The sequence below is a fragment of the Neodiprion lecontei genome, chromosome 5, assembly GCF_021901455.1.
Source record: "Neodiprion lecontei isolate iyNeoLeco1 chromosome 5, iyNeoLeco1.1, whole genome shotgun sequence".
NCBI classification, from domain to species: domain Eukaryota; kingdom Metazoa; phylum Arthropoda; class Insecta; order Hymenoptera; family Diprionidae; genus Neodiprion; species Neodiprion lecontei.
In genome coordinates this window covers 21,193,356-21,219,675 of record NC_060264.1, presented here as the reverse complement: position 1 = coordinate 21,219,675, position 26,320 = coordinate 21,193,356, and the positions used below count along the sequence as shown (strand labels likewise).

The window sequence follows — 26,320 nt, the reverse complement described above, 5'->3', positions numbered from 1 at the left end:
TATGCATTTTATCATTATACGAGTATAATTCTTTATATATCCGACGCTACGGTTTATTCAATGATCATTTAAAGTTAAATATGGTCATCGGGTAATTTTTCATATGCATGCAATAGTACAAAACTGCATATTATAAGCGTCAAACTAGAAGTTGCAACCGAAAACTCTATCGAGAGTTGAAGAAAAACAAAAATAATAACAAATACGATGTTTTCGTAATTTCGTGTCATCATCATCGTCGCATAATCAGTTCGTGGTCACTCCTCTTTGTGCACTGGGGCTACGAGACGCGCAGTGTGCATCGTGGAGTGACTATAGTAGTAGAAGTAGTAGCTGGTGGGTAGTGGTGGAGTGCTTCGTTTCCTATACCGCGTGCTGTTATTTTTATTTGATTTTTTTTTGTCGAGTCTCGCTGCTACGCTTTTTTTTAATAGGTATAATAATTAAGATCGGATACGGTACCGGTCCTCTTTTTCGTGAATTGATTATTTTAGTGTATAGTTGCGTGGCCGATTACGTTTTCAACACTACGCGCAAAATTATGTACTCATTTATATACATAACCGTTGCGTACGTACGTATGTATTGATCTCACTCGTATAACGCACAGACATGACGCTCGCACCGTCGAATTGTTAACAAAGATAAGATAACGAAATAGGAACGAGGGAGACGTGAAGACAAGAGAAGAAGATAGTAGCTGGCTAAAAAAAATAATCAACATCACCAGAGTGTAATTGAAGGTTGTAGCAGAGATTCAGAGCGATTATTTTTCGTTAAGTACACATTGAAGTAGAATTGTTGTGAATTCAGGAATATGATGGATATTACAAATTGAAGATTGGAGAATATTTCGACTTCGAGATTAGCGAAAGAAACCTCGTTTAAGATTGGAGAATTCCGACGTTGAATCACGCTAAATCTTCCTAAGTCAACCTTGAAAATATTCTATTCTTCGAGCTGGCGGATGTTCTGTCGGACTAAAAATCAAAGAATATTACCAATCTAAGGTTGAAAAATATTTTATTACTGCGTTTGGAGCAAATTTTGATATGCTAAAAATTGGAAAACATTCTCTATCCAAGGTTGAAAAATAATATATTCTGTACCGAAGATTGGATAATATTCCATATTCGAATCTGGCCAAAATTGCGTAAAATCCAGAATTGAAAAGAGGACATAGGAAATTGGGATTGGAGAATAATTCAGCCTAAATATCATGTAATCAGATGATCCAAACTCGAAGAATATCGCGGATCGTAGCGCAGAGTCCGTTGATATCGAATTGCCTGCACCTAAAATCGTCACGATGCCTCTTCTTCCGCCGTCTGTTCCATGATGCAGCGCTTACAAAATCGAGAGTTGACTGGCTGTTGCCGTTCAGTTCCTCATTCAGTGTTTTCGTGTTGTCGCGCTGCGCTGCGTCGCGTTGCGTTTGCGTTGCGTCGGCCGTTGAGCGAGCGAGTTTGGAACGCAACTGACAGACTCGCGCGCTGCGTGCACTGCACTCTGCACTCCGTGCCTTAAGTTCCATAAATACAAAGCCGGAAAGCGAACGCAGAAAGAGAGAATAAGAAAAGGAGAGAGAAGAGGACATGAAAATATATATATTTATACATACGGACGAGACGCTTCGGGCTGAGTCAATGTTTCCTGAGTTTAGACAAACCAACTTTTGCCTCACTGCTACCACCACTAGTTACACTCTCTAGTTTAATGAATCGAGCGGGAGTTGTTCACGGTGCTTTCGCTATAGCGTTACTTCTTCGCTTCGCCTCGCGTCACACCTTAGATTCTTATTCGCTTGTCTTGTGAACGTGAAGATTTTAAATCTTGCTCTTCTCGCAGCTTTTCAATCAGTCGTTTTTTGTTTTTTAACCGATGGTACAAGCAATATTATGGTACAAAGTCGTTGCAGCCGATCGTCGTTCGCAGATCATTATTATTATTATTTATTTTCGGACTTTCTGTAATGGTGGTGATGTGGTCGTTGCGAAAAATAAGACCAAAACAGATAGGAACCGTTGAATTATCGGGACGAAACAAACGTGTCGGTGTTGAAAAGTAAGAACGATGCAAAAACACAATTAAAAAGTCGAGAAAGGAACTAAAAAAAACCGTTGAAAATTCAGAACAAGGCAGAAAGAAATTGGTGACAAATGAGGATGAACTAGAACGAAATAAAAAACAGAGTGTTTTGACAAATAATAATTGAAAACAGAAACCGCGGCAAGCAGGTATTGCGAAATGAGAACAAGAAAATATCAGACTTGAATAATCACAACGAAACAAAAATAAACTCTGTTGATTAATTGGAATAACAGTGGCAACGATATAATAAAATCGATAACAAGATCACATTCCTGTTGTCTCTATGTGTCTGTTCGATTTTCAAAAAGTTATTGAATACGTCGAGCAGTTGAAAATTTTTGTTTTCGTTTCTGGTCTTCTTTCAAAGCGTACGATAATAATTGTTATACGAAACAAGTGTTGAACAGATTTGTATCGCAGTAATATTCATTTCTTCAAGAATTATAAGCGTAGTTTTGGATGGTTTTCTTTTTGTTTCAATTTTAATTTCCGGCGGGTTGGCAAGGTTATCTGGGGTGATTTTTTATTAATTTATTAACGTATTTATTCTTCGCGGGTGCGAATCAGTGAGAGAAAAATCTTTCTGCTTCTCTTTCTCATTCTCTTTCTCACGTAAGAGCTCGAGCGTCGTGTTCTTATTCCCTGCGTTTAAAATACAACACATGATGAATGAAGAACAATATATAATAACAGATCGAGTGTTTCTTATTTATTTTCAGTGGTGAAGATTGATGTTTGAGTTTCGTGAATAGCCGCAGAGCTTTTCGTCAGCGATTTGAAAGGAGCAAAAGTTTCGGTATACGTAAATACGTAATTATCAAACCAAATACGTAATTATTGCATTAAGGATATTGCACTAAAAATCAAGTGATCCGAAATTATTTTAAAATCCGCAATAAGATATCGATTATAGAAATACTGCGGGATAATATTGTAAGCGATGCTTCTCAGAGGGTGATTTCTATCATAGTGCAGAGCCAGTGATAGGTAATTTGATTCGTGGCAAATATACACTCGACATACATATAATAATAAATCTGTGTGCATTACGTGGCATTTATGCCGGTACTCAAATACTGTGTCGTATCTCCTGTATTGTTCAGTGTCAACGCACTCTGTCTATCAGTTTGTTTTTCGTGTATCCGCTGCCATGCTCCACGGATGCTCTGATATATCTGCTGCTGCTGGGACCTTGAACGGTTTTTAAATGGTGAGTGGAAAGCGACATCATTTCCGTATGCTTGCGTCGACGACTCGCTCCCGCTTTTGCGTGCGCGAGTGCGCGTGAGATAAGGAAAAGGATGATAAAATAGGTATTCATAACTGGAGGGGGGATCAAAAGAGCGGAAGAATCGCTTTTACAGATGTTTATTTTTTCCTCATCCTGCCACAATACGCTGTCTTTATATTTATGAACGAGGAAATTTCCCTCGCTCGTATCAGCATTAACGAGAATTTTTCTGATGAATATATTATATCTAAATTAAATGTTGGAGAAAAGGAAAAACCGTTATAAATATTTCCAGCATTTTTGTTTATGCCAGTGATTGTGAAAACGAATAAAACAACATCCCTCACATGCGATAGAAATGATTTAAAGCGAATTCAATTGATATGAACAAATATAATTGACAATTTGAGAAAATGCTTTACGATTATAACGTTGAAAATGGTCAAACTTGGGCGTTTTTCATTCGATTCCTATGTTTTTGAGCTCATTTTTCTAGCTTATCAAATACCTAAATTGTCTGACAAACAATAAAGAAATTTTGCATTATGACCTAGTTATAACGCACAAGTGTAATTTATAACGAATATTTTCTCCACGGTACGTACAAAAATATATTTTCATCCACTCTGGAAGTGACTATACAAAATTTTGTTTAGGCAATCTCTGGAGGCCTCTACATAGTGAACAAAAAAAAGTTCAAAACCATTAAAATCTGATCAAAAGCACCAGAGTTGAAAAATTTCTAACGACTAATCGTAAAACCTTTTCTCAAATTGCTGATATATCTTGGAAGTTTGCAGCATACGAATTTGCTCAGAATAATTTCTATCACACAGTAGAAGTGTTGTTTCATTTTTGTTCAATGTCATTGGTACGAATAACACTGCTGGAGCTTTTTTAAATGGTCTTTTTCTCTTTCCTTAAAATGTATATAGTATCATCGCTCCACGCCACGTTGTAAATATTTTATTGAGAGGAAGTATGTAGAGTACAAATACGGCGGCATCGCGCAGAATCGCTGTGAAAGCGAGAGCTACGTACGCTCTGAAGCTAGCAGTTGATAGTTGCAAGTACCTGTCGTGCAACGCGTATCCGTTGCATTTATCAGGTGTGCTCTCTTCCCCTCTTCTTTTCTCGTCCTTCGTTTCTTCACCTACATAAAATTCCAACTATATGTATATTATAGATATGCATACGGGGCATTCTACACCAACTCAACCAACGTTGAGTGTATTTAGATTTTTAAATTACGGCCAAAGGCATGTCGGTTTTCGATAATCGAAAGTAAAACAAAATCACTCAAAATACTCGGTAAAAATTCAAGGTACTGTTTTCGAGTTGGCACAATTGCATAATAAAATTTGAACAAAATCAAACGGTGAGGGTCCGCCGTTGGTTGAGTGGGCGTGGAATGCCCCATATAATACATAACTAGAACACACTGATAAAAAATTAAAACAACTGAAAAATGCTAATACTAATGGACGAGAAAATGGCCCGTCAAAGAACATATCCCAAAAGGATAATTGTCGATTTTTTTTTTGACTCTCACGATTAGTTTATTTTTTTCTGTTACTCTCTTTTTCTGTATGTTCAATTTCAAGTATAAACTCCGGCATATAATGATAATGTTAATGCCATATCTGCATGCGCGTTGTAATATCGTTTAATATTAGCGACGAAGAAAAGCGCATTTACGTTATATTTTCGTCCGACGTCAATTTCTGCATATCTGCCATACGTGCAGCTGCAACCCGTAATGTATCGTGTTTGCATACATGTTTATGTGTATTTACACATATATATATATATATATAAACGACGTGATAACAAGCAACTGCAGAAAACATGTTTTGCCAAATGGTGCTCCGAAGACGGAATAAAAGACGAATTGTGAAAAATTAATCGACGAAATTATGTACTGTAAAATTGCAGAATTGAAAAATCGCGGTTCCCAATCGTGAATAATTGCTAAATTTCATACTCAAAGATCGCAAATATGTGTGCATATATATTAATATGTGTCGAATAATTGAACCGTCGAAATAACTTGACGAAATTGGTACCCTGGAAAAATGATAAAAATGTCCCAATTTCAGTTTTGATTTTGCGAAACTAAGAAACCAGACGTGAAATGAATAAACTCTACGCGAAGAGTCCAGTTTGGGTTACAGTATAGATCGATAATAATGAGAATAATAATAATAATGACACCGGCGATGATGATGATGATAATGATGATGATAACGACAACAACAATAACAATAATAATTCTGAGAAGGCGAAGAAACAAATAATATCTTCATCGACGTGTCTGAAAATTTATTTAAAAACTTTCTACGTATCCTAAAACATACCTATAATTTATAGATGCATTCTGCAATAACAAGACATACGTATGTGTACGAAATATCGTGCAAGTGTGTTACAATGTGTGTGGGTGGGTACGTACGTATTACGGATAATAATAGATGAGAAATACGACAATGCGAGATGCTTGCAAGACGGCGGCTTGCGTACAGCTAGCCAGCAAGTCGGTTGCGCATCAGAAGACTTGCAGGGTATTACGAGTAACGGTGCCTCTCCGCTTCCTTCCTCCTCCGTTGAAGATGAGGTTGAGGAGGAGGAGAGGAAAAAGGAATGGCGGAGCGGAGAAGCGGAGGAGGAGAAACCTTGGTATTTCACAACTTGCAGTTTGATGCATGTGTATGGGGACGCATATAACAGATCTTGTACGCCTTGCGCATATATGTACGCACAACGTGCATGTAGGCATGCATAAGCGAACGAACCTCTCCGTAAACATCCGTGCACACAGAGGTTATAACATACGTATATGTAAAGTCTTTGGAAACCAAGAAATTTGAAATAGAAGTTGTGTGAACCGCGATGTCGACGTTGACGTATGTATATACCGGGACAATATCTTGAAACTTGAAAATCAACCGCGCATGCGCCAAATAATTCAATCTCCATTGGTCGGCGAAATCTTCCCGCAGCGATATTTTTGTCTGCGATGCAGGCCGGCCAACGTACGCAAAATGTGTACGTTGGAATTTTCAAAGAGCGTAAGCATTAAATTCCGACCGTTCTTTGAAGAATCAACTTTCCGACCCAATAACAAATGCTTACCAAACCTTTCCGAGCCACTAGCTCAATTACTTGAGATTCTAACCTCGAAAATTCGTGTCAACTACATCGCCGCCAGAAACAGTTTGACAGTTGAAAACTCGGGATGGTCAGTCTGCACGAACAGCCGATAAAACTCGAGCATGCGCGGTTGATTTTCAAGTTTCAAGAGATTGTCCCGGTATGTATGTCCAAGTATCGAAGTCCACGTACACCTACAAAGCTGAAATTAGCGGCTACGCGCAGCACGTGATTGAGCACCGCTGACGCTCGTATCGTCGGACGCCAGAAGCAAAACGCATGCGCGGAGATGCGCTATGACTGATCTAGACAATCGTTGCATGCAAATTTGCCTTGTCGATTTGGGAACGAATTCAGAACTGACACTCGAACTTGGAAATGATTGACCAATTCCGGGGATGCCCGTTGCAAAATTGTTAAAAATTGCTTATCACTAATTCGCGTGCCGAGACCTACCTGATGTTCGGAAAAGTTGTTGAATACGAATTTTGACTTGTAAATTTAGAAACGTATTCAGTATTGATCCCGAAACTTGAAAATGAGTTTTGACAAATGAATAATAATTGTTAATTGCTAAATTGTTTAAAAAATTGATCATGTCCCGTAATCGCAAATCGTCTTTAAGTTTCGGGATAAAAGGACTGAATACGTTTCTAAATTTACAAGTCAACGTTCGTATGCAACAACTTATCCGAACAGTTACAGGCAGATAGTGCACGCGAATTAGCATTAACCAATTTTTAACAATTTCGCAACGGCCATCTTCGGAATTAGTGAATTATTTTCATGTTCGGGGGTCAGTTGTGAATTCGTTCCCAAATCCACAAGTCAAAATACTCATACAACGATTTCCTAGAGCAGTCATACGTTGTTTTTTTTATCAGACAATATACGAGGTATTCCATGTCAATTCGACCATCGTCCAACCTTAAATGTCTTTGATTCATTACATTTTTTGGCATCATTCCATATCAATTTCCATAAGCTTTGATATTTCATTTTCGTGGAGATTTTACCTACTAATTTGCGTTATTCATTTTATACGAATTTTGCCAATTTCAAGTGAATTTAAAATGTAACAATTTTAGTTGAGTTTTCAATTTTTAGTTTTAGTTTTCGTTTTTTGTTATTATTGTATTCATTTTCGAACGGACTTTAACTAATACGTAATCCACTATACATGTTAATTCAATGATATTGTTCATCTCGATATGCATTAATCGTTTTTAAATTCAGGGAGTTTAATATCTCACTTATGTGACACAATTACTCGGAAAATGTAAGATAAAAAAATTTAGTCTGTGTAGAATTCTAGACTTTACCCTCTAGAATTGGCACGGAATGCCTTATATGGAGACCGTTTAGGAGGCACGCACAACACTCGGTATATCACTATACAGGGCTGTTGAACTGTCAGGGTCAGTCGAGGGCCTTTGGGCCCTTTTCACACACACCCCCACGAAAAAGCAGTGAGCTAAAAAAAAAAAAAAAAAACGAAGAAAATGAATGAAAATAAAATGAAGTAAAAACCAGAGAAAATACAACCCACTAAAACTTCTCTTCGCTCTTTTCCTCTGTACAATACATATACGTATACGTATATGTATAAAGCCACTTCAAAGGGTCAGTTAAGGAGCGGAAAAAGGAGAGAGGGGAAGTGAAACCCAAGTCCAGTGGGATATTACATCTCTTTTTATGCTTCTTCTTCTTCTTCTTTTAGTTCTAATATTTCTTACATTTCCTTTTCGAGCACCAAACTACCTGTACATTTTTTCTGCTTGACAGTTAGAATCGTTTATTTGTTCAGTCATATACCATTATAGGTATTTATTTTTTTGTTCTTTTATGGTTATCGGTGTTTTTTTTTTTTGTCCTCCTTGAAGTTGGGATTTCATAAATTTCACTAACTTGAAAGGTCAAATTAAAAAACAAAAAAGCACATCATACACGACGTTGAATAAGTGTTTTTTTGTTTTGACCGAACAAAATAAATGATTACTTTTTTTCGTTGTTATTTTTTTTTTTTTTTTGTTCGTTTGTTTGTTATGTCGAAAATAATCCACTAGGAACGAAAAAAAAAAAAGAAAAAGAAAGAAAGTATTTATCGATGAATGAAAAATTCAAAATACTCGTACAGTGTATATTTCACTTGTGTTTTCTGCCGTGTAATTTAAATAATGTTAAGAGAAAATTTTATTTATTTCGAGTAAAATTCTTCTTCATTGCTCAATGTTTTTTTGTTTTTGTTTTTTCCTTGAATTGACCAAACTTCTCTTTCAACAAATGAAACAGGGGCTATGCTGTGGCTTAGAATATTGCAGGTTAACTAACACATACCGAATATGAGAATATATTATGCAGTACAGGGAATAGCGAATCGAACAATGATTTTATAACCCCTCAGGGGTTAGTCTCTCTCCTCTCCTCGCTTCAACCCTTTTTCAATTCGTTTTTTTTTTTTCTTTTTCACACGCTCATCTCCTCTGCTCTATTCTTCTTTTTCTATCCCACATGCAGCAGCAGCAGCAGCAGCAGCAGCAGTGCGATATAAACGCCCTATGCACACACAACCTTACCCTTTGCATGGCCCTTCCCCTAAATCTTCTCCCCCTTCACCTTCTCCTTTTTTCTGTACCTACCATGCTGCATCATCGTGACGAACCGAACTCTTCTGCAATATGCGCAGGCAAGCGGGCGGTGATTAGAAGGGGGAGATTTCACTCTCCCTCTCTCTCTCCCTCTTCATCTATTGTGTATTGTTACAAAAGAGAGAGAGAGAGAAAGAGAGATTGCTTCTAGAGCCAGACTGTATTAGCGAGACTCGATTGCAATCGCTGCGCATATAATTCAGCATTATTCGTAACACTGCACAACTAGATAGATTCATTTAATTTATTTCCGTCAATTCTAGTTACGTTTTCGAAAATACTAAACGAATCGGAAAGAAAAAAAAAATAAAATATAAATGCACTTTCGATACCAGTGGGGATTTTTTTTTTTTTTTTTTTATTCAACTCGGTTTCTATGTTTTTCCTGTGTTTTTGTTATTTTTGCTTTTCTTTGTATAAAGAAATTAGAACTACCCTGTCCAATTGTATCTTACTTACGATTAGTGAGGAAAGTTTTTTGCTTTTTTTTTTACCCCATCGATGCGTTCAGAGAGTTTATTTCGATTTAGTGTAAGCAATATATAATTTATGATGCAAAGGGATCATTCATACTTGTGTAATCGAAGTTTTGTGAGACATTTTAACGGTAGATGAGTGTAAAAAATTAATTTTTATTTCGCAATTTTGATAATCTCGTAACACGTATATGAAAAAAAAAAAAAAAAATAATAATCGAAGTATGCTAATTTACATTATAAAATGAACCCGTCAACGCAGATCTATCATCGTATTTTCAAAATGGTCGCCGCGATGATCACACGTGCGCTTAAAAAATTTCACCCTGATTTATTCATCCAAGTGCGAAATACAGATCGAGATTATTGGGTCAGATTCGACGAGATTGCGGGGAATTTGATCAGGTCCATCATGAATTTTTCGTGAAACGAAAACGGTATAACGTGCAGCGTAGATTCAATAATTCATGGAGTAGCATTATAATGGGTAGAAATAAAGAACACGAAAGAAAAAACTGATCTTCTCGGTAATCCTTCATTGTCATCGATACATTTTTCACGAATTCTTTCTACATCGCTTTTCAAGTTTTCAACCACCTTTCCGTTGCAACTTTTCCACTGCAACAGCAGCAATAGTAGGACAACGAAAGTACAACACCTGGCGCATCTTTCAATGCGCATTGCTTGGGGTGGCGAATGAAAGAAAACGGCGAGAAGAAAGAACGCCAACGCGTCTTCTCCTTCCGGCAACTTATTCCTCAATATCTTCTTTCCATTTCTCTTTTCTCTTTTTCGTTGCGCTCGTGAAGCGGTCCTGAAAAAGTGTAACGAACTAATCACGAACCGTGTTAATTAATATAAAAATTCTCGAAAAATTTCAAATTAACAACTGATATTGCATACGTATACAATCAAGAACGATTGTTTTACTTGGATCAGATTTTCTTACAGTTGTACCGGTGTTCAAAGGCTGTTGTACGAGTATCACGATCACGTTTCAGGTGATTTAAAAACAATTTATAGATTTGAGATGATTTCAAATGATTTCAAATGATCTTAAATGAGAATTTCAGATGATATCCAAAGCCCTCACATAGGGTTTTAGGAATTCCAGATGGTTTGAAATAATTTTACTACAGTATTTAAAAAAATTTCACAGTAATTCGCGTAAAATTTGGAGTAATTTCAATATGATTTCGATCAATATGATTCAAGAAGATTTCCAATGATTTTGCACGACTTCACTATCGGATCTCAGGGATTTGATATGATTTTAAACATTTCAGATGATTTCAAACAAAATTTCGTATTATTTGATACAGAACTCCGGGGAGTCGTGCAATTTCAAAGATTTCAGTTGATTTCAAATGACTTTACGAGAGCAGGTAAAAAAAATTGGTAATATTTAATGCATGTGACATTAAAAATTTCAAATGATTTAACAACTAGACTTGGCGAGCGGTGTATAGCATAAAATTTGAAGTTTTTCAACCCCTCGCGTGTTAACTAACATAGTGAAAACCCGAATTTTCCCGGCCTGGGACTCCGAGTTGCCAGAATTCGCCACCCGGCGTCGCTGCTGATGCGCCGAGTAGGCTCCGCACTGCTGTCTGGCTTACGTGCCTCGGAGCACGTAGGCTGGTAGCGTAGAACCGAGTGCTCGGCAGCCAGCCAGCAACCCCTACAGGGTGCGTGGGTCACGCCGAACCCCGAATGCCGCCCCTCAACATCAACCCAACCCTCGATCCTCCGACCCGCCACGGCAGACGAGACGCAACGTCTTAAAGAGGAACGGACGTTACGAGTATTGACCCGGTTCAGACTCTCTCTCTCTTTCTCTATCTCTCTATCTCACTCTCTGGTTCCCTGTCCCCAAAAATTCTATCCAGCCATTCTGGTCCCGCGGTCTCGATTGTACCAACAGAGGTTTTCAAACTTAAACGGTTCTCAATCGCACGTGTAACTCGTCGGCGCGGTTCTTTTCTCTCTCCTGTTTTTAACGTCAATTATTATTTATTTTTTTTTTTCATTCATTGGTCCTGATTGAGAAAAGTTATATTAATAATAATATCAACGATAACGTGCAGGAATAAAAAGAAATTTTTAATTCAATGTTTATAGCTTTGATATTATATTTCTGATCGGTCTTTCTTCTTCGATTTTTTTTTTTCTACTCGTCTGCATCAGTGATGGATCAGGCATTTTTTTTTTTTTTTTGCATGTATCATAATTTTATACGAGCTAGTGAAGTGAAAAAATTTAAATAAAAACTGTACCGTCGTGAAACACCGTTGCTCTTCAACTGACAATTTTCTCACTTTGAAAACCTCAAATAAAAATAACAGTAAATATTTGAACGAAATAGGATAAATTGATGGAAGGAGGAAGTTTTTCAAAGTTCTCGTTTTTGCATTTCCAAAAATCATAAATAAATCAGTTAATCAATCGATGCAGAGTGATGATATATTGAAGACATTGAAGGGTTGAGAGTTTGGTTGTAATATGGTGCTAATACAAGTCACGAATATATTTCCAAAGGCTTCAACAGAGCTTTAGCTTTAAACCGTGGATCGGAAGACTGTACAAGCTGGTTCTGGAAAAAAAATAAAACTTGGGGGATTGGTTTGGCTAGTCGTTTTTGAATTATGGGCCGGTAAACAGATCTTGCATAACCATAACAAGAATAATAATATAACAATAATCATTATACCAATTGTTATACATGTTATCTAAGTGGCAATGTTGAATTGAGTATTGTTATGATTTGATCAGCAAATTGAGGTGATTTTTTTTTCCATACACGTGGCTTTCGATTGAAGCGATAAATCTTATAGTTGACTATATACATATTTAGGGTGTTTTTGGGAATATAACAATAACAATAATCTGTAATTGTGTTCTATAATTCTCATTATCAATGCTATAACGAATGTTGAACTCCTTATTGAACAATTCGGTTATGTCATTTGAACAAAGAAGCCAGAAGAATATCATCTAAGAATGTAAAATTATACACACCTAGGAAGTAAATTTCTCTCGTTTTCTGTCTGCACTCGTATACTTTAATCTTCTAGAAATTGGTGAATTCACAGTGAATTGATTCTGGTCACCAAAGATTCTTTCATGACTTTTTGTTGGGTCATTTTGATTCTTAGATCACGAAAATAATAAAAAAAAAAAAAACAGTTTTCCAGATTTTGATTTTTGCGTAAATTGCAAATCGGTCAATTCTCCCCAAAATTCATGTCCTTGATGATCGGTTTACTTTCATTATATAAATGGATGGAAGAAGATCAACACACCCGTGCCAGCAGAATGGAAAGTAAAACGGTTCGTTTTAGTAGGTAGTCGGTCGGTCGAAGAAAACTGCGAGCCTTCAGCTCGTCTCGCGTAGGTATACATAGAACTTCTCGGCTCCGCCAACCCGACCTGAAAATCCAACCACCAACCCCGGCATGCAGCTGCACTAAGTGCATCAGGCCGTTTAGAAACAACCTCCGTAAAGCACCCTGCCGCAGGAAACGAAATGGCGAAGGTAATAAGTGCCTCCGGCGACCTTGAAAAGGGCCCCCAAACCTTTTCGTTTCAAATTTCCAACGACACGGTAGAAGAGATTCACTGTTCCGAGGTATAGAATGAGTAAATGTGCGGTCCGATTCAGTTATATCCAATTTAATATGTATCTGAAATTTTCCAGTCGATCAAGTTTCTTCGAACAATAAATCTTTCGGTAATATTGCAATTCGTTGATGATCTTCTGAAGAGTGAATCAGTATTGTGCGTTTTGAACATTTGTAATTATACAACACATTGAGACAAAATACCGAACGGATTGTGACACTATTTAACAAGCTTACCGCGGGCAAAGTTTAACGATTATACTATATCGTCGATTACGAATCCGGAATTAGATTTCCCAAAGTCAAAATGGCGGACCGAAATCCAGTAAGTCATTCGATTGGGATGAAACTCGGTACTCGGTACATTTTTATTTTGTTTTTTGGAAATTTGTTATTCAGATAATTAAAAAAGGACCGAACCAATCAAAGCCAAAATCTAATCAATTCTAAGTTTGGAAAAGCCGCGTCGATTGAGATCAAAATTATGGAAATCTAGTCACTTGTTCTTGAGATATTGTCGGACAAAAAAAAAATTGATCACATACATACGTGCATACATGCATACACACACACACGTACGTCCATCCGAAATGGTCGGAGGTGATTCTCTAGATCTTGAAACGTCGAGATGTAGTTAAAACTAAACTTTTCATTTTCGTGGTGATTACAGTAACTTCCTTTTTTCTCCGAAAACGGAGAAACGGGAAGTTAAAAATTTAGTGGGAGTTCAGACTGTGACTGTTATGAGTTGATCCGACATTTGAGACAGTGATTTTACACTAAGGCCAGCCAGTAAGTCACTTGGTAAGTTGAACGCAATGTAATACTCGACATGAAGTGGTACTATTATTGAATAATCTGCTGCAGGGTTTAAGATGAAATCTTCACTACGAGATTAACCCTTATGCTTCATACCGGCGTCAAATTCACCCCCACAGCATCTTCACTGTAAATTTCATGTGAAAAACATCCAAAATCATCCGATTTGATCCAAGACAAATAATGAGACATCGTTAATTCATTACTTTTCCAAAAATTCAACTTCACTCACTCAAACAAATGCCTTTTTTTCTTTGCGCACTAACTTCATACTTTTCAATATCTGTGTCTTGAGAGTTGCACAATCAACTTTTAGCTGAAAATATTGAAAATTCAGCGAGTTATGATATATTGAGTAGAATAATTCGTTTTTCGGTATGTTGTTTTATGAATTTTTTTTCATATTCAAAGTTTTATTTTGCTAAAGATAACTAATTTGCTTTGAAATGTCATAGTTAAAGAGTATCTCAGAATTTTTTGAACTTATTTGCATCGATATCTCCGTTGACGTGGAGTCTTTAGCGACCCCGATGTGATACCAGTGTTATACATAGGAGGCATCCGGCGTAATGGATTGAGGATTGAGAATATGTGTCAGAGTTACAGTCAGAAAATCATCTCAGAAAGGAAGGATTACGAAATTAAGACTGAACAATTTTGCAACTGAGGTCAATCAAGTACATACAGATTTTGACGGAATGAACTAAGTTATTAACAAATTTAGTGACATACTATTCAATTTTTTTTCTTGATTGAAACACTGTACCGTACATCAAATTTCACTAAATTGTAGCTATAATTTTTATTGTTAAATAATAAATTGTCCATGAATAGTCTGGACTCTCAGTTTACGTAAAAAAAGAACGTATAAAAAACCGATACAGTTTGAATATAATGAACTAGCTCTTTCTGTAAAAATGTATTCATGTTATCGAGAATACATGCCAGCTGATTTATATAGAGTTCTATACAAAATTGACACTAGCAAAAAATGATTGACAATGTAATCGGTTATAGATTATTAATTAGGTACCGAACCATTTCGATCAATCTTCATAGTTTTAATTTTTTTTCAGTTTTTTCATATCCAAAATGATAGTTTTCTGACAAAACTCATCAGAATCTCATTCGTTGATTGATTTCAAGCTTATTGTGAGTCGGAATATCGTTCCGTTCTGACACTTTTCGAATGGACTGTACGCCTGATACAACCCTAATTAACTGCGAGACCTGATGATTACTGCAGGTATCTATAGTTCTTTTAGATATTCTGGCAAAGGTTTCTAAATAGACACTAATTTTCCATACGAGGACGTGATGAAAACGTGTGAAGTGAAAAGATGTGAACAGGAAAGGAGACGAGAGGGACTCCGAATGTCGGAGTAGGTTCGTTCTGCTCTCCGTTTCGCTTCGCTTAGCTTTGCTTTGCTCTGCTCTCCTCTTCTCTTCTCAGCTCTCTTGCAGTCTGGGAATTCCGAGAACCTAAATACTGGTCCATGGTCCATGGTCCCTGGGAGCTCACGTAACTCACACCCTCCCATATCGTTCACTACCACAACGATGTGGTCTTCGTCTTCGCCGTCGCCGTAGTTCAGAGATTTTAGTTGCAGTCTGTGCGTTGCAGTCTGTGCGGAGGAGGCAGCAACCGATGACTGGGCTGCATTGTTATGGCATCCCATAGCCCGAGGTGCGCTGGAGCTCAGCCTGCAAATCATGGTGATCGGAGGATCCATCCTCTGCTGTAAAGTAGTTTGCTTCGTTTCGAAACATCCCTCCATGCGTTCCGCAAGGGGTGAATATTCCGTCGTCTGGTTGACACGATCGTAAATTTATTTATCCAGACTATGGGAATATCGTCTTTATGGTTTTACCCATCAATTACCTTTATAATTACGGAAATGAACCGACAGTCCAGTGAAATCGGAATCTAATCGGAACAAACGATAATTGTATTGCTAACCAACCGAAGGAACTTTAGCCTGATGACATTCTGTGTATCTCAAACATTCCAATAATTTGATGGGTTTTTCACTGACTGTCTCAAAAGTCACGAGCTCACTTCGATGAAATAATAAATTATCCACGAATTGTAATAATCTTCGCTCGGTTTAGTGAGGTCAAAATAAAGTTACAACGAACCCTCTAAAAAAAATATCATCTTGTGAATCGTTTTCACTTCGGTATAATTTTCTGAGTTCTCCTTTCGATAGTTGGATTGAAAGCGAGACTGGCGTAGCACTTAAAGGCAAAAGTAACGGTGACTTTATTCCCGTGACCTTGAGTATTTGGGAAGCTGAATGAATCAGAATTTTTGCGCGTACGGTATGATCAATGAATGTACCTACCGATACACAACACCTCGCATAGACAAGTCGCTTGATCTCTTGGCACCGTGTTCTAGTCGTGCTATGACGAACGGACTATACTTATATAACTGGACATGACCGTTATAATCTAAACTCGACGAATGGAAACGGTCTCTTCTTTTTCTCTTATTATGTTCTATAGTGCCCCGTGATTTCTAATTCGCCGAGTATGCTTAGCCCTTTGTTCTTGAATTCCGTGCCCGGGTCTCGTCGTCGTTAATCTAGACGCCAAGGACGTCAAGGTCGGAGTCTGCGCGAAGGCGGCGATCCTGCTTATGGTGGGTGGGTGATGGTGGTGGTGATGGTGGTGGTGGTTGTGGTGGTGGCGGTGGTGGTGGTGGATAATGGTCGCGGCGGAAACCCTTCAAAATAATCCTGCATACATATCCTGTAGTGATTTAATTGGAAAGAATTAACATTAGATATAATCATGAGCCAACCGAAGTTGGACCGAAGTTGAAAGAAGTTGACCACAATTGACCTCAAATTAAATGGTAACGTATAACCGAAGATAATCGAAGTTGGACTACGGTACACCTAGGTCAGAGAACATTGATCGAACCTGACTGAAGTTTACTGGAGTCGTGCAATGTTACTCAACCGAATCTAACCGAAGTTAAAGCGTACTTAGCTTATCTTCAGAAAATTCGACAGAGATCCTAGACATGAAATTAAAGAAGAAAAAAGAAGCAGCAAAGAATTTATGTTTCGGATGACGAGTGTGTATAGTATATACCACACTGTTGGATTGTACTGTGCACGAGACGTATATCGCCTCCTTACACATCACGTCACATTACCTTTTCTCTTTCAGATTCCTAAAGTTCCATTCTATTATCTACATTCTACGGTCGCAGGATCGATCCAACAAACTCCCAAGAGTTTCAGTGTAGAAAATTTCGATTATAGACACAATCAAGACAATCTAGTTATGCCACTTGATTCATTGTTCACGAAGTAAACGAACGACGTTAAGGAAGTGTAAAACTGAGTAACTCCGAAATTTAGGTAACTTGAAAGCACCGGAATCCACACCGCAAACTAATTCCTATACTGCAGTGTTTCTTTATTCCTTAGAGGAAAGTTGTTCACATAGCGTAATGAGGACAACACCACAATAAAAGCCGACTATAATTTTATTCTCTGTGTTGCGTGTTAAGTAATAAAAATGAAAATGATGAACCACCAAGTTAACACCTTGTACACGAACGATACATACAACGGTGGAGAAAAAGGAACCTGATCATGGGCTCCGCTACGAAAAGCAGCGCTGCAGTCATGCGATAAGTGCCTAGATAAGAGACTGCCTGAGAGACTCACTGCCGGATGCAGTCATTCAGTCAGTCAGTCAGTCAGTCAGTCAGTCAGTCAGTCGCCAGGCTTGGCCACTCCTCGATAAAACTTAAAAAAAAAAAAAAAGGAGCAAGAGATTTTTGGTCATCCTTTATGGATGAAGAAACACCTGTTGGGGCACGTGCTGGTTGCTTGCTGGCTAGCTGGTGCACCGGCAGCGACGCATCTGCTTACCTCACTCACTCGTCTGACCCGCATTCAATTCACGACGACATGGACACGACGCCAACGATATGACCATTCGATGCGGCTTGCCAGTCCGGAGATTACGCGCTACGGCCAGCCAATGCAATTATATAACGAACAGCAGTCGTTACATACGGTACATAATTGCAATTCTGCAGTTGTCCGGATGCCATGTTCGTTGGTTAATGGGAACCAAACCCTTTGTTGGAATCGTCGGATTTTGAAGTGCAGTGGTCTCAACAGGCGATTTTTTTTTCAGTAATTCGGGTGATCATCGGTTGGCGAAAATCGCGGTTAGAACATTTAAAATTTACCGATGGCATATTCAGTTGACCCTAGTAGGTCACACCTCGGTAGAATCGCACCAAGGTCAGACTGGGTGAAATTTACCCCGAACTTGTTATTTTGCTTCAAACGTGAGTTTTAAAAATCTACAGAAAGATTTCTGGGTATTGTTTGAAGATCGCAGAAAAAGCTCCATCTGTTTTCCTAACCGAAATTGATTGTTTAAATATTGTAAAACATTGGCAAAGTTAAAGAAAGTGCCAAAAATGACAAAGAAAAGGACTTTTTTTCGCATGAAGAATGGCGCCATGAGGCCTGTTTCCACGAATAAGGGACTTTACGAGGAGTTTGAAAAATTTTCGGCATGAAATTCACCCCCAAGTGACCTGTTAAGGTTGGTCCATAACTTCGTCGATAACTGAACGAATATTCGATGATTCGTGAAATCCCACCAGCAAAGGGCTTTTGCAATCTCGTGAGATAATATTCTTTTCTTTTGTGTAACAGAATTCTGGATGGTGCCAAAATGTATTTTCATGAAGAAATTCGTTTATTATTATTTTTTTCTCAATATTGTGAGGAATGTTCAACGGTTATAACCCACAATTAGACTTTTAATGTGGGTTATTATCAATTTTCATTCGTTTATCTGCCTATAAATTTAACTGTCAGTTTACCAGTGATTTGTTTTTTCAATTATTTTACAATTTTCAAAGTAAAAGTGTGTAAAATTATTTAAAACTCGACTAGCGAGGATTCGTTTCTCATCAGCCAATTCTGACACAACTGAAAAATCCGTTGAGCCGATTAGTTTTTATCAGGTTTGACACTCTGACAAAGTGAAGTATAAAACGGAAACTGAATCAAAACTATGATAATGCTATCACGGTACATATTGGATAAATATTGCACTTGAACCAGTCATACACGTATCCATTTGTCACAGATCTCACGTGCAGATGAGGTGCATCGATAAAAAAAAAAAAAGAAAGAAAAAAAATAAGGCAAATCACAAGGTGTTTGCGTGCGATGCATGCGGTTTAAAATTGTGGGGCTTTGACACAAAGGATGCTCGCTAACCCTCGTCTACCGCTGTTGGCTGCTGCAACAGCAGCACCGTCGGGAAGAGGAAACGCCGTCCTGTGATCGTCGTCGTCGTCATTGAGAGGTGGAAGTGGCGGTGGCAGCAGCCCTGTCGCATAGGTAGGTATAACAACATGGACGCGTTTGTGAGAACAGGATGTGGGCAGCTGTTCAGCGCCGAACGACCAGCTGGACTCCGAAAGTGTTCGGTGTGGCACTGCTACAAACACAAACACACACACACACACACACACATACACACACCTGGAAGTCGATGCACCGCGTGGCGTCCTCGTCGAATGCAACGCCACCATTCCGGTTACTTCACGAGCACGGATACCTTTGTGTCTGTACGGAGTTTGGCCGTGTTGGCAGAAAGAAACGAAAGAGAACGCCCTCTCAAGCTGCACATCGGGTTTCCTTAGAGAAACTTCTACCTGTCTGAACAAACGATGTAGTTTTACTACACGTGTGCACGTGTACCGTTCCTCCTCGATTCTTGAGGAAAAGGGACGAGGAGAAGGATTTCCGGCGAGATCTTACTTCCGTTCAACGCAACCGCAAATAAATACGAATACAATGATTATTTTTGACGATTTTACGGTGTACGATATCGGGGATTTATAACGGACGGTATAAAGGGGAAATGAAAAGTTACCGATATATCGAAAAATCGAATGCTTCTTTTGGGTTCTTTGTTGATCCGCTGCCTATGATTTTTAATCGTAAATTTTTAATGCCGATTCCAGATTCACCGTTTCTAACGATTTTGAAATCAGCAAGTTATTGATCTTTGGGAAAATGAAACCAATTTTTAATCGCTCGCGATTACGGCTCTCGAACCGACAAGTTCGAACCCCTGTGTCATATTCACGATTATTCCGTGTTAAAATCTGCAAGTTAACGATCGTCGTTATTTTTAGCCCGTCACGTTCGATCTGAAATAGTAGATTTTGAAATCTGAGCGACAGATTTAAGATTAACGATCTCGAAATCGGCAATTTACCCATTCCTGAGAAAATTGAATACATCGTTTACAACTTGGTTCACGATTTCGACTCTCGAACTGTGAAGTTTGACATAATGTGTTGTATTTACGACTATCGGTCTTAAAATCTATAGGTTATTGATCTTTAATATACCCAATCAAATATATATATATATACATATGTTATCACTTGACTTACCATCTTCGATTTGAAACTAAGAGTTTTGAAATTCTCACTTTATCAATATGATCGCTGATGTTTACCTCTGCAAATCACCGATCTCCGAGAAAATCGAATGTATTTTGGTCACTTGCGATATTATTATTACGCCTGAAACTGTGAATATTTAGAATCTGATTTCAGATTTCAGATTCCCGATTACTGAGCTCGAAATTTGTAAACTTGTATCGAACTTCGATAAAATCGGATGACGTTTTGTTACGTCGCCTCTGAAACAATGGAATTCTCAAGTTCTGAGATTAGATTTGCGATCACGGATCTCGAAACCGGTGCGCAACGAGCGTTGCACGTATTAGATATATTGTTTCCCGTTGCAGCAGCAATGACGTTATATGCAGCAGCGTTGTACTTTTGCAATTGCGGTTATGCGACGACGAAGGCCGTAGGCAGCTATAATAACGTTGCGCACACTCCTAGCTATACGTCACACATAGAATACTTGGAGGTGAACATCGTCTCCGTACGTATACAAGAACATTACACCATACATACACACGTTTAATCTGTTTCTGTGTCGTAACTGCAGCGATGCAGTTTGAAAGTGACGGTTCTCAGTAGGCTGCCTATGCAGGTATAATGCAGCTTGTTATACTAGGCATGATATAAAGTGTGAGCCAGCTTGTTGCAACAACCGCGAGTATCGCTTCCACTTCCTATAAGCTTAAAAAGTAAGACAAACGCCTTTGTCGTAGGTACATACGTGGCTTTGCCACGTCATAAACACGTAGAGCGAGACATTCTTCTCATTGTCAGTGTTATAATACGGGCCTCTTAATCGTGTCTTGAAATTTCGTTTTAAATTACAAAATTTTTTGATTTTAATCGTCAATCACTCGACTTATTATTATTCTTTGTGCGTTAATCACTCGGTATTAAGAATGTGTAGCAGGTGCAAAGTCCAGTTGAAAATTTGTCTAAATGGAAAAATTTCGAACTATCCAAGGCTCGGAATCAATCAACGAATGAAAATTGATGAAATTATTCAAAAAACTGTTCCTCTGGTGTAGGAAAAAATTGAACAGTGAAATTTTTTGTCCATATAATTGAATAACTGACAACCTGAGACAAGGCACGTTATCGAACACCGTTTATTAATGCTTAATTCGTACAATTCTTCCGATTTCCATAGATAATACGTAACTCATTTTGGCGGTAGATAAATTCTATCTAAATCACCTGAAAATAATTTTTGATAACAGAGATATATTCAAAAATAAAGCATTAGTTTAACGTACGAAACTCATACGGATGTTGTATAAGTTGTTTTACTTTGTGGTCCATTGAAGAAGGACATTGTTTTAACCTTGTTCGTCTCGATTGACCTCAGCTGCACTTGTACAGTCTTAATTTAGAAAATCATTCTTCTTTTGACCGTTGTTTTTTCTGGACCGTAAACCTGCCACATCCTCATACCGTAATATTCCCAAGTACCTGAAACACAGTGCCTTATTTGTAGAAAATATGGACTGACATGGAAATTTTTTCGTGGTAAATTCCAACATTTGTAAGATTGTCGTCAGACACTGTTAATTAGATTGACACCAAATTACCGTCTACAGGAGTCAACGAAATTGGAACTGTTAACCAAACATGTGTCGAAATTCCGCTATCCCAAAATTTCCATAGGTAAAATCGTTAATTGTATAGGATTTCCTCAAAAGTCTCACCCTCTACAAGTCATAGCTACGGGCATTGAATACTCGGGCAACACACGATGTGTAATGTATGTTTTATGTATGGTAGTAGTAGACGTCACGACGACGACGGATACAAAACACGCGGAAGGCCACATTCTGGCATGATGGTGGATGGATAGTGCTGCTACTGCAGACCAGCAATTCTTACAACTAACAAACACGAGAAGTGGAGGTGGTGGTTCAAATCTGGGTCAGAGTGCCCAAGCGCTCAACGCAGTCAGCAGTACCACCAGCAACAGTAGTAGTAGTAGTAGTAGTGGTAGTGGTGGCGGTAGTGGTAGTGGTAGTGGTAGTGGTAGTGGTAGTGGTAGTGGCAGTGGTAGTGGTAGTGGTGGTCGTCAGTTGGGCAGTACAGTACCTCCGTGTTCGTGGTCTCACACTCATTCGCATTTAAGACACGCTGAACGATGGAAGCTTGTGCATATCTATAGACGGATATGCATATAATATTAGGCATATGCCAACCGACTCCTCGATGCGTGGTGCAAAAAGAGTTTGTTCCTTATTGCTCAACGCGTGAATGCCTCATTCCTCATTCTTCATTCTTCATTCCTCATTCCGCATTGGTTCGTTGGTTGGTTGTCTGTCTGTGGACCGACTTACTGCCTTCCGTCTATCTACCCACACCTTTTACCTTTGGCACCAATTTTCTTCCTTACATACCTATGTAGGTATCAAGCTTCATGTATGTAAAGATATAACCTGATACGTACACACTTCGTTCGGTTAATGGTTAGTCGGTTCGTTTCACGTTGGCAAATTGCAACCAACCTTTGCGGTGCTTAGAGTGCTTTTTTACGAATGTCAAAACGTCAAAGCACTTCTCCGATTTCACCAGATTTCTTGATATTTTTGAAATAAATTTAATCGTGTCCAAAAAGCGTATCGTTAATCAAAAAGGAAATCAGCTTTATATCAGCATTCTGCATAATGTTCCGTTCGATATTAGAGTTGATTCGATAGACCGGAATATTCTCAAAAGACAATATTATCTGAATTTGTAATCCATACACTGAGAAAAATTTCATTTGTTACAGTAATTAGAAAATTTCGGTCAAACAGGTATCGTTAAGAAAAAATCGTTCTTCTTTTGTTAATTGCAACGCAAAATCAGTTTGTACGGTTTACAGTACTTTTTTTTAGCTAAACAAGGCTTTAACGTCAATTTATTCTTGCACAAGCATTAAATTTTCGCAACAGTTACAAGAAAAAATAGTAACAGTGACCGTAATGAGAAAGAATAGTAACGGATACCAGAGTTTCTGGTAACAGCTACAAAACTAATTTTCATTTTCTATCTAGAACTATATATTTCGATTGTGGTAAAAAATGAAAATAGTCAAGGACCGAGCGGTAACCGGAACTAAAAATTTCTCTCTCAATCAGTGTATACAAGGAGTAGTTTTGTTTCGGGTCTCCCTTTTTTTTTTTTTTTTTCTTTCCCCCTTGAATTAATTTTCGGTCAAGAGTTGGGGGGGGGGGGGGGGGGGAGGGCGAGGAAGGGTGTTGAGACTAGCGTTTCAGATTTAAGATTATGTACTACATCGTGTGCTTATACATTATACACGTAACTACGTAGCGGCATGCACCACGCACGTGGCTTTGGTAGTTACAACATTGATGCGTGTACTGCTTTGCACCGCACCACCATAAGCAGCAGCATGGAACACCCTAACAACTATGGGCGCGGGTGCAGCGCTAAACTGCTTAATTGACCTTATCAGCGCTCACCTACGGCATCCGGTTAACCGCGTGCAGGTTATTTCCTAATGTCTTGATTCTTGTCTTGATGCTCGCAGTGCATCTTGCGCCCTGAAGTACCTATATTTATGTCAGCAGCACCAGGGAGGAATCGAACGTTGAGGAAAGTCACGAAACAGTTTAGAAAATCACCGGCGTTGTTATTTACCCCAGTGATCGTGATCGCGAATCCAAACGACATATCTGCTCGTACGATGAATGCTTGTGAAATGAATCTGAGATAATTCGATAACGTAAGTGAAGGTATCAACAGTTTGAGAAATGTTTTACAAACTGAACGTTCACTGCTCAAATTTTGATGATTTTTTTTCCAACTCCAACGTTTTTGCGCTCAATTTGCTCGCTGATCAGGTATCACGTATTGCCCGAAAAACACTCGCGAAATTTTATAGTACAGAATAGTTGTAACGCGGAAATGTGATCGTTGACGAATATCCGTGGAACTGTATTTAGAAAAATATATTCTTAACCACCAAGGAGACAACTTGTTGGGACATTTTTTTTGACCGATCTTTGCAGACCACAATGGTGAACAAAAAATGACCTCTGATACTTTAGAATCAGATGCGTCATTTTCACCGTTCTAATCGTAAAACCTTTTCCTAGATTGATGATATCTTGGCTCGTATCATTAAAATTTGCCAAAAATCACTTCCAGTACATAAATAGGGATGTTGTTTCGGTCGCCTTCATCATCCTTGGTACAAACAATAGCACTGCTGGAGATGTCGTAAACAGTATTATCCAACTTTTCATTGATCGTTGTAACAATTGGATCCGTTTATCATAACATTTGCGCTTCTCTTTTTGTATCTAACGAGCAGTAGGATAAAAATTTGTTTGAGATTGTACGATTATCACACTTGACTATAATTATTGTTATTATAACTACTTTTACGAGCATAAACTTGCAGCGATGCATCGGTTGTATGTAAACTGCAGTTTTCTGCTTCCGTGACGACGATTATGAACTGGTTACAAATTGCATGTCTTACATTACATATTTGTCTATATATATATGCGTGTGTGTGTGTGTGTGTGTGTACATACATACATATTTATAATGTACAGATGTGGGGTGCATTCTAATTTTTCTTACACACGTGCGTAAAGGTCGTCTCGATGTAGTGCAGGTAAAATAAATAACGTGTGTACCGTACCTTGTATAACATCTAGACAGGTATGTAACGTACATACGTACCGTATAATTTATGTGGGGCACTTCACAGCTGATCTGCGGCAGTTTGGCTGCTGCTCGAAGCTGGTTCGTGACCCTCTCACTGAACGTTCTTCGATTTCATTCGTACCAGCTGACTGCAGCCGACCTCTAACGTAAAGACCGAAGCGGATCTGCGCTTATTGCAATTCCGAGTTTCCGACTGTAACCAAATTACGTAGATTTTCATATTGCAAATGGGTTTTTTTTTTTTTTTTCTTCCGTACTCGTCTTGCGTGAAGTCGGGCTAATATTAATCTACTAGAATGAGACCGATTGTAAAATAAACTCGAATTTGACTCGACGTCAAACAGAAATCATTGAAATTTAAGATACGGAGATTGTAAAGGATCTTGTGTAATTACGAATAGTCGAGTTTCGATATTCTTAAAATCGTTTTAAAAAAAAAAATCTTATCTCATGACAGATTAAGGTTTATGACCGACAAAAAATGAAGGAAAACAAAAAAAAATTCTTTCCAAAATAACAAAAAAAACTGTGTCACGATAGTAAAAGCTTAACCTTAAACTTGACATCATTTTTATTACACTGTAGACACGTACACAAAACAACACTGTACGTATACATACGCGTAACATAAACCTGACCCATGACAATAATTACTTTCGCGAGTCGCGAATACGGTATGAGAATGTGTCTGTATGTATTTGAAATATTTGTATATATCTATATTCGTGGATGACGCTGCTTAAAGTCTTCTCTCTGGTGTGTAGGTATATGTATATATGTAATGTAACATATATGCAATGGACGTATACGTCATAGTCCGGATCCAAGCAATTGCGTAATATAAGCAGCATGAGTCGTTGACATAAAGAGCTTTGAGAGCGGATGATGGAGCGGAAGGGGGGGGGGGGGGGGTGGGGGAGAAAAAGAGGAGTATAACTTGTTCGATGAATGGACTGCAAGAAGACGAAGAAGACGAAGGAGGAGAAAAAGAATAAGAAAGCTGAATCTGTGAGTGAGGTTGTGCGGAGGTTGTTGGTTGAGGATAACAATGATTTTCTCTGCATGACGTATACATTGTCATATCTAATGCACGTATATTACATGCATATGAATACTGTGTGCAATGGCGATACGAAAAA

At 38.3% G+C, this 26,320-nt stretch overlaps 1 protein-coding gene and 2 long non-coding RNA genes across 8 annotated transcripts in view; 1 reads left to right on the top strand and 2 right to left on the bottom strand.

Annotated features, from left to right (window-relative positions):
• LOC107223124 (histone demethylase UTY) overlaps positions 1–26,320 on the top strand; it is a 62,158-nt gene that overhangs the window by 12,305 nt on the left and 23,533 nt on the right. For 2 of the 5 annotated variants that reach the window (XM_046740699.1, XM_046740698.1), the window contains exon 2: positions 2,811–3,301. The exons of 1 other annotated variant lie outside the window; for it this stretch is intronic. Coding sequence is in view for 1 of the 4 variants with exons in the window: in XM_046740697.1 (XP_046596653.1) it covers positions 22,672–22,727 (56 nt within the window). In the remaining 3 variants the exon portion in view is untranslated. Of the gene's footprint in view, positions 1–2,810; positions 3,302–19,406; positions 19,429–22,656; positions 22,728–26,320 lie in introns of those variants that run through there. 2 more of the 5 variants (XM_015662712.2, XM_046740697.1) reach the window with 2 other exon arrangements.
• LOC124294632 lies at positions 3,444–6,072 on the bottom strand. Its single transcript, XR_006904556.1, has 2 exons — positions 5,775–6,072; positions 3,444–4,475 (listed from the first exon to the last, which is right to left on the bottom strand). It is a non-coding gene; the product is annotated as an uncharacterized LOC124294632 (long non-coding RNA).
• LOC124294629 lies at positions 21,612–22,370 on the bottom strand. 2 transcript variants are annotated; one of them, XR_006904553.1, is made up of 3 exons: positions 22,088–22,370; positions 21,807–21,968; positions 21,612–21,713 (listed from the first exon to the last, which is right to left on the bottom strand). It is a non-coding gene; the product is annotated as an uncharacterized LOC124294629 (long non-coding RNA). The 2 variants fall into 2 exon arrangements; XR_006904552.1 differs by having other exon boundaries at positions 22,205–22,370.